The sequence below is a fragment of the Vanacampus margaritifer genome, chromosome 5, assembly GCF_051991255.1.
Source record: "Vanacampus margaritifer isolate UIUO_Vmar chromosome 5, RoL_Vmar_1.0, whole genome shotgun sequence".
In the NCBI taxonomy this organism is placed as follows: Eukaryota; Metazoa; Chordata; class Actinopteri; order Syngnathiformes; family Syngnathidae; genus Vanacampus; species Vanacampus margaritifer.
The window spans coordinates 16491324-16503758 of NC_135436.1; the positions used below are offsets into that span (position 1 = coordinate 16491324).

Below are 12435 nucleotides of genomic sequence, written 5' to 3' on the forward strand. Positions count from 1 at the left end.
TACTTGCAATTAACTAAAACCATTTGTTTCCACTGTTTGAATGAAACATGAGGTGATGATAAACAACTGAAAGTTCAGTTTATTAAAACGTTTAATTGCTTTCACTTTTATAAGCTACTACATTTCAAACGTTTTCACATAATGGGTAGCAAAATTATATGGCATGTGCTATGAAATTCACATCACACAAGTTGATGACAACACCTGGCTCAGTTTATCATAAAGATGTATAGTGATTTTCTTAAGCGCTTTTAACAGACTTGGCTACCACTGCCATTAAGTTTAAATATATATATATATATATATATTGTAAACAGCATGCATGTTGTATAGCAGTGGTCCCCAACCACCGGGCCGCGGACCTGTACCGGGCCTTGGGCACCTTTGGACCGGGCCGCACAGTTGAAAGAATAAAAAAAACTTACTGTACTCCTGGTTAATTGATTAGCTGAGGCTTAAAAATATTTTATTTTGAAAAGTGACCAGATTCTCTCTGTTTGCAACAGACTCTTGACTCATATCAAGATGCTAATTATCTCAGTCGCGTTTTGTTACCCTTATTATGGTAGTGGACTTGCGTTTGTTGTCGTAGCCTTATATTAATCAGCCGACGAACAGCCAAGCACCCACTGGGTTGCCGGTCAGCCAAAGTTGTGGACATGTATGGACCGGTCCGTGGTGAAAAAAAGGTTGGGGACCACTGTTGTATAGGAAAACAAACGACATCAGTGCAGTGTCTAACCAGATCCAGGAGATGGTGCTGTTTTCTGTACAAAAGGCATTTCGTCTAAAAACGGCAGTAAGTTAACTGACAAATACTGTTTGTGTGGTTAAAAAAAATACTGAAAAGAAAATAAAGAATTGACATTTTCGTTAACTGTTTGTGCATGTGAGCTAATAGTATTTCCTTCGCAAAGGGGCTATTATCAGCACGCCCACCATTTTCACTTACAACTAATCCACAGCCTAAAGGGCTAGCTGTTTATTACCAGATATGATGGACTGGCTCATCCGCCTCTGTAGCTATGGACAGCAGGATGGCCTTGGGAGTGTTCTCGAAAAGTGCGGCTCTATTCTGCGTCTGGCCCTTCTTCACCCAGTGGCCGTAGATCTTGAAGGCGCATGCGTCAATGAGCTTGCGAATGGGCTTCACCGCGTACGGGTCACTTTTGATCACCTCCTTGGTGACGGGTTTGACTCTGCGGAAGCTGCAGTAGATGCGCATGGTGGCGAGTACGGTGAGGCAGATGACCTGGAAAAGATGAATTAACCTCATGATTCAATCAGTAGTACAGACTGTTGTTCTTTAAGCATGAATGTACTTTTCAGCTCTAAGACTTCACCTTGAACTTTCTGTACGGGCTCAGTTGTCGGACTTCATCTACCACATACTGGGAGAAGAACGGATGGTTGAGCACATCGACGGCTGTGTAACGCTGCCTCGGGTCCACTACAAGCATCCGCGAGATCTGATCAAACAAAATTAGTGATGTTTTACCATGTGGCAATTTATATGGAACAGATGAGGTCAACCAATGAGAGAATGGGAATAAAGTGGCTGACCAAATCTTTGACCGTGTCAGAGCGGTCGTCCCATTCCGGGGACGAGAAGCTGTAATCTCCCGCTAAAATCATACGCAGCATCAGCATCTGTTTCCTGTGCCAGAAAGGTGGGGAGCCAGCCAGCAGTGTGTACATGATCACACCCGCACTCCATCTGCACATATAAGCCAGAGGGCAAGCACCATGGCAGAATGTATTTAGGATAGCAGGATCTTTCGTATCATTTACACGAGTGCTTGTGAATTAGACTTCTTGGAAGGGTTGAAGAGCAGTAGGGCAAGGGCGTGTAAGTCCACAAGCCCAGCCATCAGAAATATCAGTAAACAAAACGTATTAAATATTTTTTGCTGTATTGTTTACTTCTCTGATTTTTGTGATCGGACTTACATGTCTACAGGCGTTCCATATCCTTCATGACCAGAGTCCGTGGAGCACTGGATGATCTCGGGAGCAAGATACACAGGAGTCCCACAAACCTCTGCATGAAAAACATTTTTGTATAAAACAAGTTCAACTTAAAGCAAAAGGTGTCTACCGTGTCTCTTGTGTCAAATCAGGGTTTAGGGTACATAAGAGTGAATGTGGCAGTAATGTTGACTATCTGATATCTGTTGTATAAAAATATGCTTAGTGGATGGGCAATGGGCATTTACTCAAACTAGAATTTAATTTAAGTTCCCTTGAAAATTACATAAATTCTGAGAAACTTTTGTCAAGCTAAGTATTAGGAGGACATTTTACAATTCACAACATATCAATCTCAATGTACTGAGCAAATGATTATTATTACAATGTAAACATTGCCCATGTGCAAATGTTGGACTGGAGGCAGAACTGGGATATCAGAGCAAATTGATTGGACACGTTTGCTTCATGTGCCGAGCAAAACTTAGCAGGCCCGTTGCTTGTCTTCTGTCAATGATCTTTCCTTTGATTGATTGATAGCAAGTTCAAAAACCTAACTTAACCATTTCATGTTGATGCAAATCAGTATTTGAACTCTTGGCTCTACGGCAGATAGACTCGAGTATCTTGTTGCATCTCAACCTTTGTAACTTAATGATGTGCTACCAGACTCTGCTCTGATTTTGAACAGCTGCTAGGACATTTTGAAAAGATGTTACATTTCTATATTTGAGAGTGTAAATATTCTCAATTAAAAAGTCTGCTGTCTTTATGTTTTGGTGTCAGTCAACGCTGTATAATGATAGAATAAATCACAAACAGTCGTGTCTAATAATGTTTACGAGTTGAGCTCTAACCTTTAAGCTTCTGTCCCGACTCGATTTGCACGGAGAAGCCAAAGTCTGTGAGTTTGATGTGCATCTCGTCATCCAAAAGGATGTTTTCAGGCTTGAGATCTCGATGGACTATGTTCTGTTCGTGGAGAAAGTGAACCACATCCAGCAGAGCACGCATGATGTTCCTACAACCGACAGATCAAGAACTCATAAAGGCTTGTTATGGTTAGGCTGTTTTTTGAAGAAGTCAAAATGTTCTCAGTGACCTTGTTTCCTTCTCACTCAGAGTTACTTTCTCTGTGAGGTAGTCAAAAAGTTCACCCTTTCTCATCCTGGGATGAAGACAAAGTAAGTTAAACAAAAATAGATTAACATTCTTGGAAGAAAATTAACATCAGAACAGAATTGCTTGTCCTTACTTACAGATCAAAAACCAGGAAGAAGAATACTTTGGATTCATAGCAATCTTTTAGCTGTACTGCAGGGAAAAGGGTCAAGCACAAGGTCAAACAAACAATTCAATACAATTGCTGTTGATGATCGGACAACAAATGCAAAATTTTGCAATGATTGACCACTGAGGGTGGCTCAGTAGGACAACAACCCAAAAAAATGAGGTTGGACTATATTGTAAGTGTATTGAAAATGGGCATACTAATATTCTCCTGTCCGTAGACTTTCTTGAGGATATCAATCTCCTTCACCGTAGAGTCCCTGATCTCCTCAATCTCCTGAGGCGTCATCTTATCCGAGGGGGTGATATCGATGATTTTCACGGCATAATCCTGAGACGTCCGTTTGTCCACGCAGCGACGCACCACGCTGCTCACTCCCCTGAGGACAAGACACCTTGGATGTCCCATCAATGTGTCGTTAACAGCCAATTGTATCTACTGATTATTAAATGTAAACAGTATGAAAGAAAATGGATGAATAATACATGGACAATAAAACCTCAAACAGGAAGCCTGGAGGCAAAAATTGAAAGCAGGACCTTTCGACTGAGGTAGATGCTAACCACTTAGCAACATTGCTACACTGGATTGGCTCTCATGAAATGTAATCAATTTTGCATCCACTGACTAATTCTTACTTAATCTAAATCAAAAGACAAAAGGTACAGTTTACACACTTTTGTAAAATCCTAACAGCAAAGGCAATCACTGAGACAGCCAAGAATGAGTTTCCGTATGACAATGTGTTAGGTATTTGCTGTGCAGTGCACATGCATACCTCACCAACAAAGTTGCTTATGTAAGGGGGGCACTGTCCGAGAAATGGAGGGGAATGACAATTAGTGCTCTCATTCTCTGCTCACATGCCTCAAGGGATGTATGGAACACCATCGAGACAGTCACCTCAATAGATTTTTACTTAGGTTGATTAAAACAACGTAAAAACATTCTGAATCACAAGAATGTCAAATGAAATTGCTTTCTTTTAGTATGTCACGCCATCTACTTTATGAATATACCTTCCCAGTATCTCCTTGGGCTCATACTTGTCGTAGAACTCCTGAGCGCCCACCCAGTCGGGGATCTCCTCCTCTTTGGTCATGATGGAGTGATCAGCACAACAGCTTTGTCCACGCTACAGAAATACATTAGTTGAAACTAGTCAGAATTAAGTGTGAAAGGTCATGACATAATTGCACAGTTTATCTGTAAAAGGATGGCTTGTGCTAAACGTTTTAAACTTTTGGAACCTGACCCTAAATTACATTTCCAGTATAGATGATATTGAGTTTTAGTGGGCTATGGTGTACTGTTTACTTGGTCTAATCAATGATAATGATAAGACACAATAAGCAATGGCCCGTCCAGTAAACAGATATTGGTCTATGAACAGGCAGCAGAGCCAATTAAAAAACATTGGGATTTATTTTTTATTTTTTATTCATTAATTGATTCAATACATTATCCACGAAAAGCAGGTGGTGCGGGGCTAATTGAAGGTCCACGTTTTTTCTGAAATTTGTATTTTTTAGAATAAAATGTTGTACTGTATAGGCGCAACATTTGGTCATTGTATTATAAGTATCAAAGAAAGTTTGTTTAAACGTTCTCACTTCACAGACATTTGGGTTTCCAGCGGTTTCTGTTTACGACAGTTAAATTTCTACGACCGCGGCGTAACCCAAACGTGTAAGTAACGTGTAGTATAGTCCATCGCATTTTTGGTTTCGCAGTAATAATAATTTAAGTCCTAATTACAGTACATATTTGCATTAAAAAAAAAATTAACGCCTTGGCATATATACCATTCTCACGTGACATATCGCTTGCCGGCACGCTCCTGATGCAAAACGACATGATGATCTAGTTGCTGTGCAATAGTCACGTGTGAAGTAGTGAAGAAGAAGAAAACTTAAATTATGTAAATTTCCCAGTGGTTATGTTTTGCCTACGAAACTATTCAACTGTTAACTAATATTTACAATACCCTACAGACAAAACACAAAATGTGAGGAAATCTTATAGCCCTTTTCTAACTTCCCCTTTCTTTACTCAACCAATAGTTAATGGGGGGCTTTGTGCTAGCTAACATTTCGAACGTTATCGCCTCTGTTTTAAACAATACGCGCTTGGACAAATTGGAGTGAAAGTACGGTCTACTCACCGCTTTCTGCCTCGCTCAGTCCCTCCTATTAAAGGTTATCCATCATTGAGAGGAAGAGGACGAACAACGACGGACAGCGAAACTGTCACAGCTTTGCGGGGTCGCTGCCATGACAGGAGCTCCAATGTCAGGCACCAAAAATAAACTGTCGCTTTCAAAGCGACCTCTCTTTCTGCTACAGACTCGTATCCGCTTAGAAAGCAGAGCTCCTGAAATAACCTTATCAACTGTCTTACATGACTTCAAATGCTAACTATAAGCGTTCCAATAACGGAGTCTTATTATGACTTCAATACAATACATATACATATATATATATATATATATATACATAATGATGAGCAATAAAAAATAGCCTATGGATTTGAGGTGCAATTATTTTTGGTCCCTTGGGGGTCACCCTTCTCACGTCTACACAGTTGTACCCATGGCTTTGAAAGTGCATGGCCTTTCCCGCTGAGTCAGTCAAGGAGTGTTGCATGTTTCAGCCACTTCGTAATGTTCAATAAGATTTACATCACCGGACTCATTCAAGGTCAAGGTCAAAACCAACTATCAAAAGTAATCTTGTCGACTCGTGTCTTGATGATCATGTCACTCTAGGAAGCCTTGAGCCTTAAAATGTCATAGTGTCTTGCAAGTGTAGAACAGAGCCTCTTAACATACGTTTCACAGTAGGTGTTGTGTTCTTTGTATACACAATATAGGCTAAATTCTCAGTATGGTACTCTTCTGTTAAAATTGGGTGCGGTGGTGGGGTCACTCAAAGAATGAAAAAACTAGAATAAATGCTAATTATGACAGACAAAATGTTGGAATCACGTTTTGGTCTTCATGATCCAATTGCTTTAATGTTTTGATTTCAAGCAGTACCTGGTGTGGTATTGTTCTACAATAGAGGAATATCTACCAATGACAGTAATGAAATGCAACCAAAACAAAAACAAAACAGCAATATATATATATATATATGCATCTATTGACATGTGACTACAAGCATTTCAGCTGTCTCCTAATAATTGAATGGATTGACATTGCCGGAAGATTAACTGCTAAATAAAAGTACAATTGTCAGGTCTCGTTAATTTGATCACGTTGTTCGGCAATGGTGAGTCTACTGTATGCTCTCCTCCTCTTCAAGGTTTCTGGATATGATTCAAGATAGACCTGTCGGATGAACAAAAACAGTTTTCAGATAATCTACTTAAATTTGTATACTTGAATAGCAACAATTACACCAGATGATGACTTAGACCATAAAGCATGATGCTTATGAAAATATTCAAAACGCTGTGTACCCGACAACTTCTACCAATATTTAGTCATACAGTCATGGCCAAAAACATTTGCATTAGGTGCGTCTTTCAGACTTATGCAATCCATACTGACCATTCGCAAACTTGCACTGTTTGAGCACCTCGCTGAAGCCCTCGCAGAGTTTAAGATCGCTCTGCGATTGAGCGCAGTCAATGAACTGTTTGAGCTCATAGGAACAGCTTTGTTGCGGGGTATTCTGCTGCTGGTAAGGGGATTGCATCTGGTATGGCTGGGCCTGTTGAGGCTCCTAAAATGACACAGAAAAATTACATCCATTCAAGAGCATTTATCAGAGTTAATGTGATGTACAGTACAGGTATTGTCACAACTTTGCGAATTACTTGCTATCATAAAGTAAATACAAAAGTTTGGGCTTAGGTTTCCCTTGTAATATGTGACATTTACCAAACAATTATGCACAGCTGCTCATTTCAAGTACACCCAATGCAAGGCTACATCGCCTAAACAAAAAACAGACTTTTAGTCAATATATAACTCGATAAAGTGATGTTTACAAACCTGGTATGTGACATCAGGCCGCGCAGGCTCTGAGCTACCCCCACTGAAGGCGCCAGTCATTGCATGGCCGAGAGTATGTCCGACCGCAGAACCCACCGCTACCCCGGCAGCGGTTGTCGCCATCTGGGCAAACATACCGGGCTGTTTGGGTGCTGCCGCTGGAGCCGCCACAGCGGCCGGTGGTGCATGCATTGGTACAGGTGCACGAGAAGGTGGTGGCGGTGGTGGCGCCCGGCTGTGAAGGAATGACAGAAAAGGTCAAACAAGGGCACCATGACAGGTTTTTGAAACAAAAAACAAACATCAAGAAGAAAATTAAGAACAGATCCAGAGCAATGTATGCTTAACAACTCAACTGAGTCATTTAAACACGTTGTCACTTTTTAAGCAGCAGTTGCATACGAATATTGTGACTTATTGTGGCTAATACAGTGCAGTGTGGTTACAAAATGGATTAATTAATGGATTAGTGGTAACTATCTTAACCAGGCATCTTATGCAGTATAACCTACAATCCTCATATCGTGTTTAATTTTCTTGAACTACCAGAAACAAAGAAAACAAAGTTAAATGTGAAGGCTTCATTATGGTCCATTATTTAAACTACGTCACGATTCGGTTTAAGTCTGGTCAACAATGTGACCTTGATGAAACAGTTGTTCCAATTTGACCAAGCGTACTAAACCACACACAATAGTAACATTTACAAAACAGTCAATCTTAAACTTCTAATCACATTTGCTCCACATCGTGTTAGAAGTAATTTTCTTTCGCTGGCTCAGTCCAACAAGCAGTGCGAGAATGACACACGCTAGCTTCTGACGCAACTGTCGTCACGTTGCTTATCCATTCCTATCCGCAACATTTAAACGTTACCTCGCTGGAGGAGACATCCTCGATGTTCTGCTTCTGCTTCCCCTTGGCATCGTGACTAAATACACAACTTAATTCTTTAAAATGTGTTGCGTGTGCAAGATCGCGTGTAATTTCGGCACTCGTCTTCAGCTAACGCTTTTTATCTAGCGACCTTTAGCTGTTCCGGAACTTTCTGTGTTACATCATTTATCTCCCGGGTAACTTCCGGTATGTTGGATAACACGGTCACTTTCGTCGCTAGTATTCATTATTACCTGATCCAAATTTTTGTAACTAATACATGTTGTTTTGTAACGTATCCTGCAAGTTAAACACACATTTGTATATTATAATATTTGTAACCGTTGATGAATGACATGAAAAAAGTCACAATTTTGATTCAATTTTAATATCTGCAAGTGTGAAAATAGAATACAAAATCAATCATTATCCCATTTTATACCCTAGATTACAAAGCCTATTGTGTCATATATCTGTACACTACAGGAAATGACAGCCGTGTTTAAAAAAAAATAGACAATACAGTACAAGTGACGTACTATAACTTCAAATTAACTATAAATAATTTCTTCTTTTATACTCCCCTCCCCAGAAAAAAAACATCAGTAAAGATCAAGAGGGGTACATGCTAATCCCTTTTCCCCTTCCTTCTTTTATTTGGATTTTTAGGCCATTGCTGGCGTCCACCACCATGTCCCGATTTTCTCTCTGCCCAGGGAGGCATAGGTGCCTCTATTTCCCCGGGTCGTCCTCCTCTGTCCGGTACATGGCCCATCATTTTCTAGACACCAGAGAATAATTATCTTCCCATTAGTTTCATTTACGATCAAAAAGGATACTTCATAGCAGTTTACTGTTCTACCTTGTAGATATTAGTAGTAGTTCCAGCTTTGATTGGCTCAATGCAGGACAGATCCTCTCTGGTAGCCAGTAGAAGTGAGAGAGACACTCTGGACGAAACCGCGATGGATGCAGGAGGAGGGACCGTGGCAATCGCTTCACTACGCTCCTGTGTAGGAAAGTGATACTGTTATATAGATAGAAAGATTAATTATTGTCATCTGTACATGTGTTGGAGTTTGTGTGTGCATTTCTCAGGGGCAAGCTGCTTGACTTTATCTATTCAGTCTCTATAGCACTGGTCCTAGGGTCCTAGATGAGATTGCAAGTGACACCAATTTAAACCCAATGAAAGGTGTCAATTATTAAAGAGACAGTGTGTCGAATTTTTCAATGCCCATTCATTTTTAACAACCCACTATTAATTTCAATAATATGAAAAAAAAAGTACTATCACATACATGTAAACGTTGTTATACATTAAAATAATTAAATAGTATGGCAACCATTAAAACTGTTTGTGCATCTCAATTTCATGCTTTACTGTAATTTATTTTACTACCATTTACACCTTGGCCATCAGGGGACAGTATACAATCCATCCATCCATCCATTTGATGATGAATACAGAATATCACAACAATAAGTAGTTTTCAAACAGTATACAGTAATAAGATATATGTTAAATGTGTTGTATGCTCTGTGTGTATTCAAATCTAAATTGTTTAAAGGTTTATAATTACAGCAACATCAACACTAACTTCATTAGCCCATCTAAAGCATTTTGCATTAAGTGTTATCAACTGCAAGTGGCAATAAACAACTTGAAGTACTTGAAGCTTCTTTTTTTGAAGAAGTGTTCACTATCTACCAAACTGCTGCTTGCTGGTAGCCCTTATCTCGAAAATTTGAGCCAATTATAAATTGAGGTTAACACTGTCATTCTTTAATCGTGCTTAGACATTCCTACCTTATGTTTTTCTCCCCAAGCAAATGACTCAAGCGAAACCTGAAAGCGCTTGACCATCATTTGCTGTCGACAGCCATAGTCATCGGACAGAACTCGATTGATCTTTTCCAGTTGCCTCTGAGAGATGAGGTAAAATTTGAAATAAAAGTTAAATTACAGAGTAAAATTTCCTGTACTCAAGAGGGATAAACTGCAGAATTTAAAAACACCATACCCACTGCTCTGTACTGAGGGTGGTGTGTAGAAGAGGCTTCGTCATAGCTTTGCCGGGAAGACGAGCAATCCTTGACTCCACCTGCATAGTACATGACATAACTATTACTTATCATCGCAGTCTGTAATGGCTCACGTAAAGCCTGTCCTGTTAACCAGCTCACCTCATGCAGCACATCAGGATATTGAGAGGATGTATCCATGTTAAGAGCGTGAAGCAGTAATATCCACTCTGCCTCTATCTCAGCTGTTCTTCGGTTATTGGTTTCATCATTGTCCTCATGTTCCTGGCAAGACACTGTCATTTCCTCCACTCTCTGCTCTTTTGCGGCCTCTTCTCTGGCGGATTCATCCCCAGAGTGCAGCTCTTTATACTTGATTATATGTGCTGCTTGCAATTCTGACACAAGGAACTCTGCAGGGTTTCAAGAAACATTGTAGAGGTTTAAGACATCACGTGAGGCTTTTGGGGAAAGATATCTTCAAAAACACACACATATTGCGAACAGCTGCTATTTCCTTACACAAAAAAAGCCTCACCAGTGATTTTGTATAGGGCAGAAGGCTCCAGCATCTCTGAGGTCAGCCCAGTGAGGGGAGAGTGTAAGTCGGACAGGATGTTTTTCAGCTCTCTCACTAGCAAGACGCTACCTCTTCCACCTGAGTCTGCAGTTAACACGTCATTTTTACTGAGCACATTTTGAAGTTATAAAATTTTTAAAGTACAATGAGGGACCACTTGCAGTAGTATGGCAACCATTAATTATCCATACCTTATTTTAACGCCAAATAATGTTAATAAACTACAAACAGTGGCTTAAAGAAACATACATTTAACCACAGTTAATTTTCCAATTAATCATTTTACAACCGTTTGTGTTAAAACATAATATTTATGTACAGCTTTATTCACCTTTTATGTGCAATTAATTTAATAATTATTTGAGTAGCCTACAGTCTTTATTAATGTTCAAACGTAACATAATGCTCCAGTACTTAGGGTAAAAAGAGAAACACTGCTGAATATTGCCTTCAAAAGTGGGAAGAAATTAATGTTCCATTGTAGTGTACTGTACTTTTCATACCCCGCAGCTCCGGGCACAGACACATCAGCTGGGATGTAAGCCAGTTTAACAGTGGGCATGGGAGTTCATCACATGCACACCTCGACAAACAGCAACCCTTGTACCTGTGCACACATCAAACACAATAAACCAAGCTTATGTTGCGCCTTTGATGTGTAGACGTTGCACGATTAAAAACAATGTGGAGATTCGTGACTGCTTAGAAAACGGTACAAATGCAGTTAAATATTACTCACCCTAACGCTTTAATGACAGAAATGATCCCGATACTCCTTTCCATTTTTACTGACACTTTGTTGCAAGTTGAGAACTCATTCACTTGCAAGCTTGTTTCACGTATGATCCATCCTGAACGACGTTTACTTCGATTAGATCACTTCCTGTAATCAATAACAACTTGGGCGCACATTGCCACCTGCTGACTGGAGAGTGAACTGACAGGAATAAGTGTTACGTTACTCCTGCGGTGACGTAATCTTAATGTATTCGTAAATCGAAACTTGCTGTAGTACAGTTACGCTGCCGTTCGTATCTTTTCACTTTAAACGGGGGGCAACCTGTGATTTACATACAATACATATAGTATTAATTATCATCATATTCATTAACACATACTTTTGTTTTATTTATATATATATATATATATGTTTTTTAAATATAATAATAATAATAATATTTTTTTTTTTTCAAAACGTGATCTTATTTTTATTTTTATTCTCACAAGGTTTGCTTGTGTTGGTGTTGATCAGTTAGAATTAATTTGAGGTAGAGCTTTATTGATCTCTAACTTTTTTTTTTTTAGGAAAATTACATTTTACACTACTAATTATTTTCAAAGACTACCAACTGATTATACCAATCAAAAGTGCACAACATCATTAAACTTAAATACTAACAGAATAGATAATGTATTAAACTGAAATAATAATGTTTTCAATTGCAGCATGGTGGAACTCAGTGGTTAATATATTTGCCTCACTGTTCTGAGGTTTGGTGTTCAAATCTTGTCTCAAGCCTTCTTTTGTAGCGTGTGTTTGTTCTCTCCATACATACTTACATGAGTTTTCTCCTTGTACATTGTGTTGGTTGAACAAAGATAAATCTTGAATCAACTGTCATTTACCATGATTGAAATTCTGGAAGGGTAGCACAGTTTGCCTCAGTCAGGAGGGTTTCAATCTTGGTCTGTCTG

General features: G+C 39.4%; 3 protein-coding genes across 4 annotated transcripts; all 3 read right to left on the bottom strand.

The window, feature by feature from the left end:
• Positions 1-53: 53 nt before the first annotated feature.
• On the bottom strand, positions 54-6110 carry LOC144052056 (phosphorylase b kinase gamma catalytic chain, skeletal muscle/heart isoform-like). Of its 2 annotated transcripts, none has more exons than XM_077565825.1 (10): positions 5424-6110; positions 4279-4394; positions 3460-3638; positions 3228-3282; positions 3071-3136; positions 2826-2989; positions 1951-2041; positions 1564-1717; positions 1344-1469; positions 54-1252 (listed from the first exon to the last, which is right to left on the bottom strand). In XM_077565825.1, the coding sequence occupies exons 2-10, from the start codon at positions 4359-4361 to the stop codon at positions 986-988; spliced, it is 1185 nt and encodes a 394-aa protein (XP_077421951.1). In that variant the 5' UTR covers positions 4362-4394; positions 5424-6110; the 3' UTR covers positions 54-985. The 2 variants fall into 2 exon arrangements, with proteins under 2 accessions (XP_077421951.1, XP_077421950.1); XM_077565824.1 differs by lacking the exon at positions 5424-6110 and adding an exon at positions 5065-5408.
• A 131-nt stretch (positions 6111-6241) lies between these two features.
• chchd2 (coiled-coil-helix-coiled-coil-helix domain containing 2) lies at positions 6242-8328 on the bottom strand. The gene is made up of 4 exons (XM_077565828.1): positions 8136-8328; positions 7260-7494; positions 6813-6987; positions 6242-6590 (listed from the first exon to the last, which is right to left on the bottom strand). The coding sequence occupies exons 1-4, from the start codon at positions 8183-8185 to the stop codon at positions 6580-6582; spliced, it is 471 nt and encodes a 156-aa protein (XP_077421954.1). The 5' UTR covers positions 8186-8328; the 3' UTR covers positions 6242-6579.
• A 173-nt stretch (positions 8329-8501) lies between these two features.
• LOC144052240 (protein FAM98B) lies at positions 8502-11635 on the bottom strand. Its single transcript, XM_077566149.1, has 8 exons — positions 11480-11635; positions 11244-11347; positions 10699-10824; positions 10323-10573; positions 10160-10240; positions 9946-10062; positions 8998-9144; positions 8502-8916 (listed from the first exon to the last, which is right to left on the bottom strand). The coding sequence occupies exons 1-8, from the start codon at positions 11521-11523 to the stop codon at positions 8764-8766; spliced, it is 1023 nt and encodes a 340-aa protein (XP_077422275.1). The 5' UTR covers positions 11524-11635; the 3' UTR covers positions 8502-8763.
• Between the last annotated feature and the right edge of the window lie 800 nt (positions 11636-12435).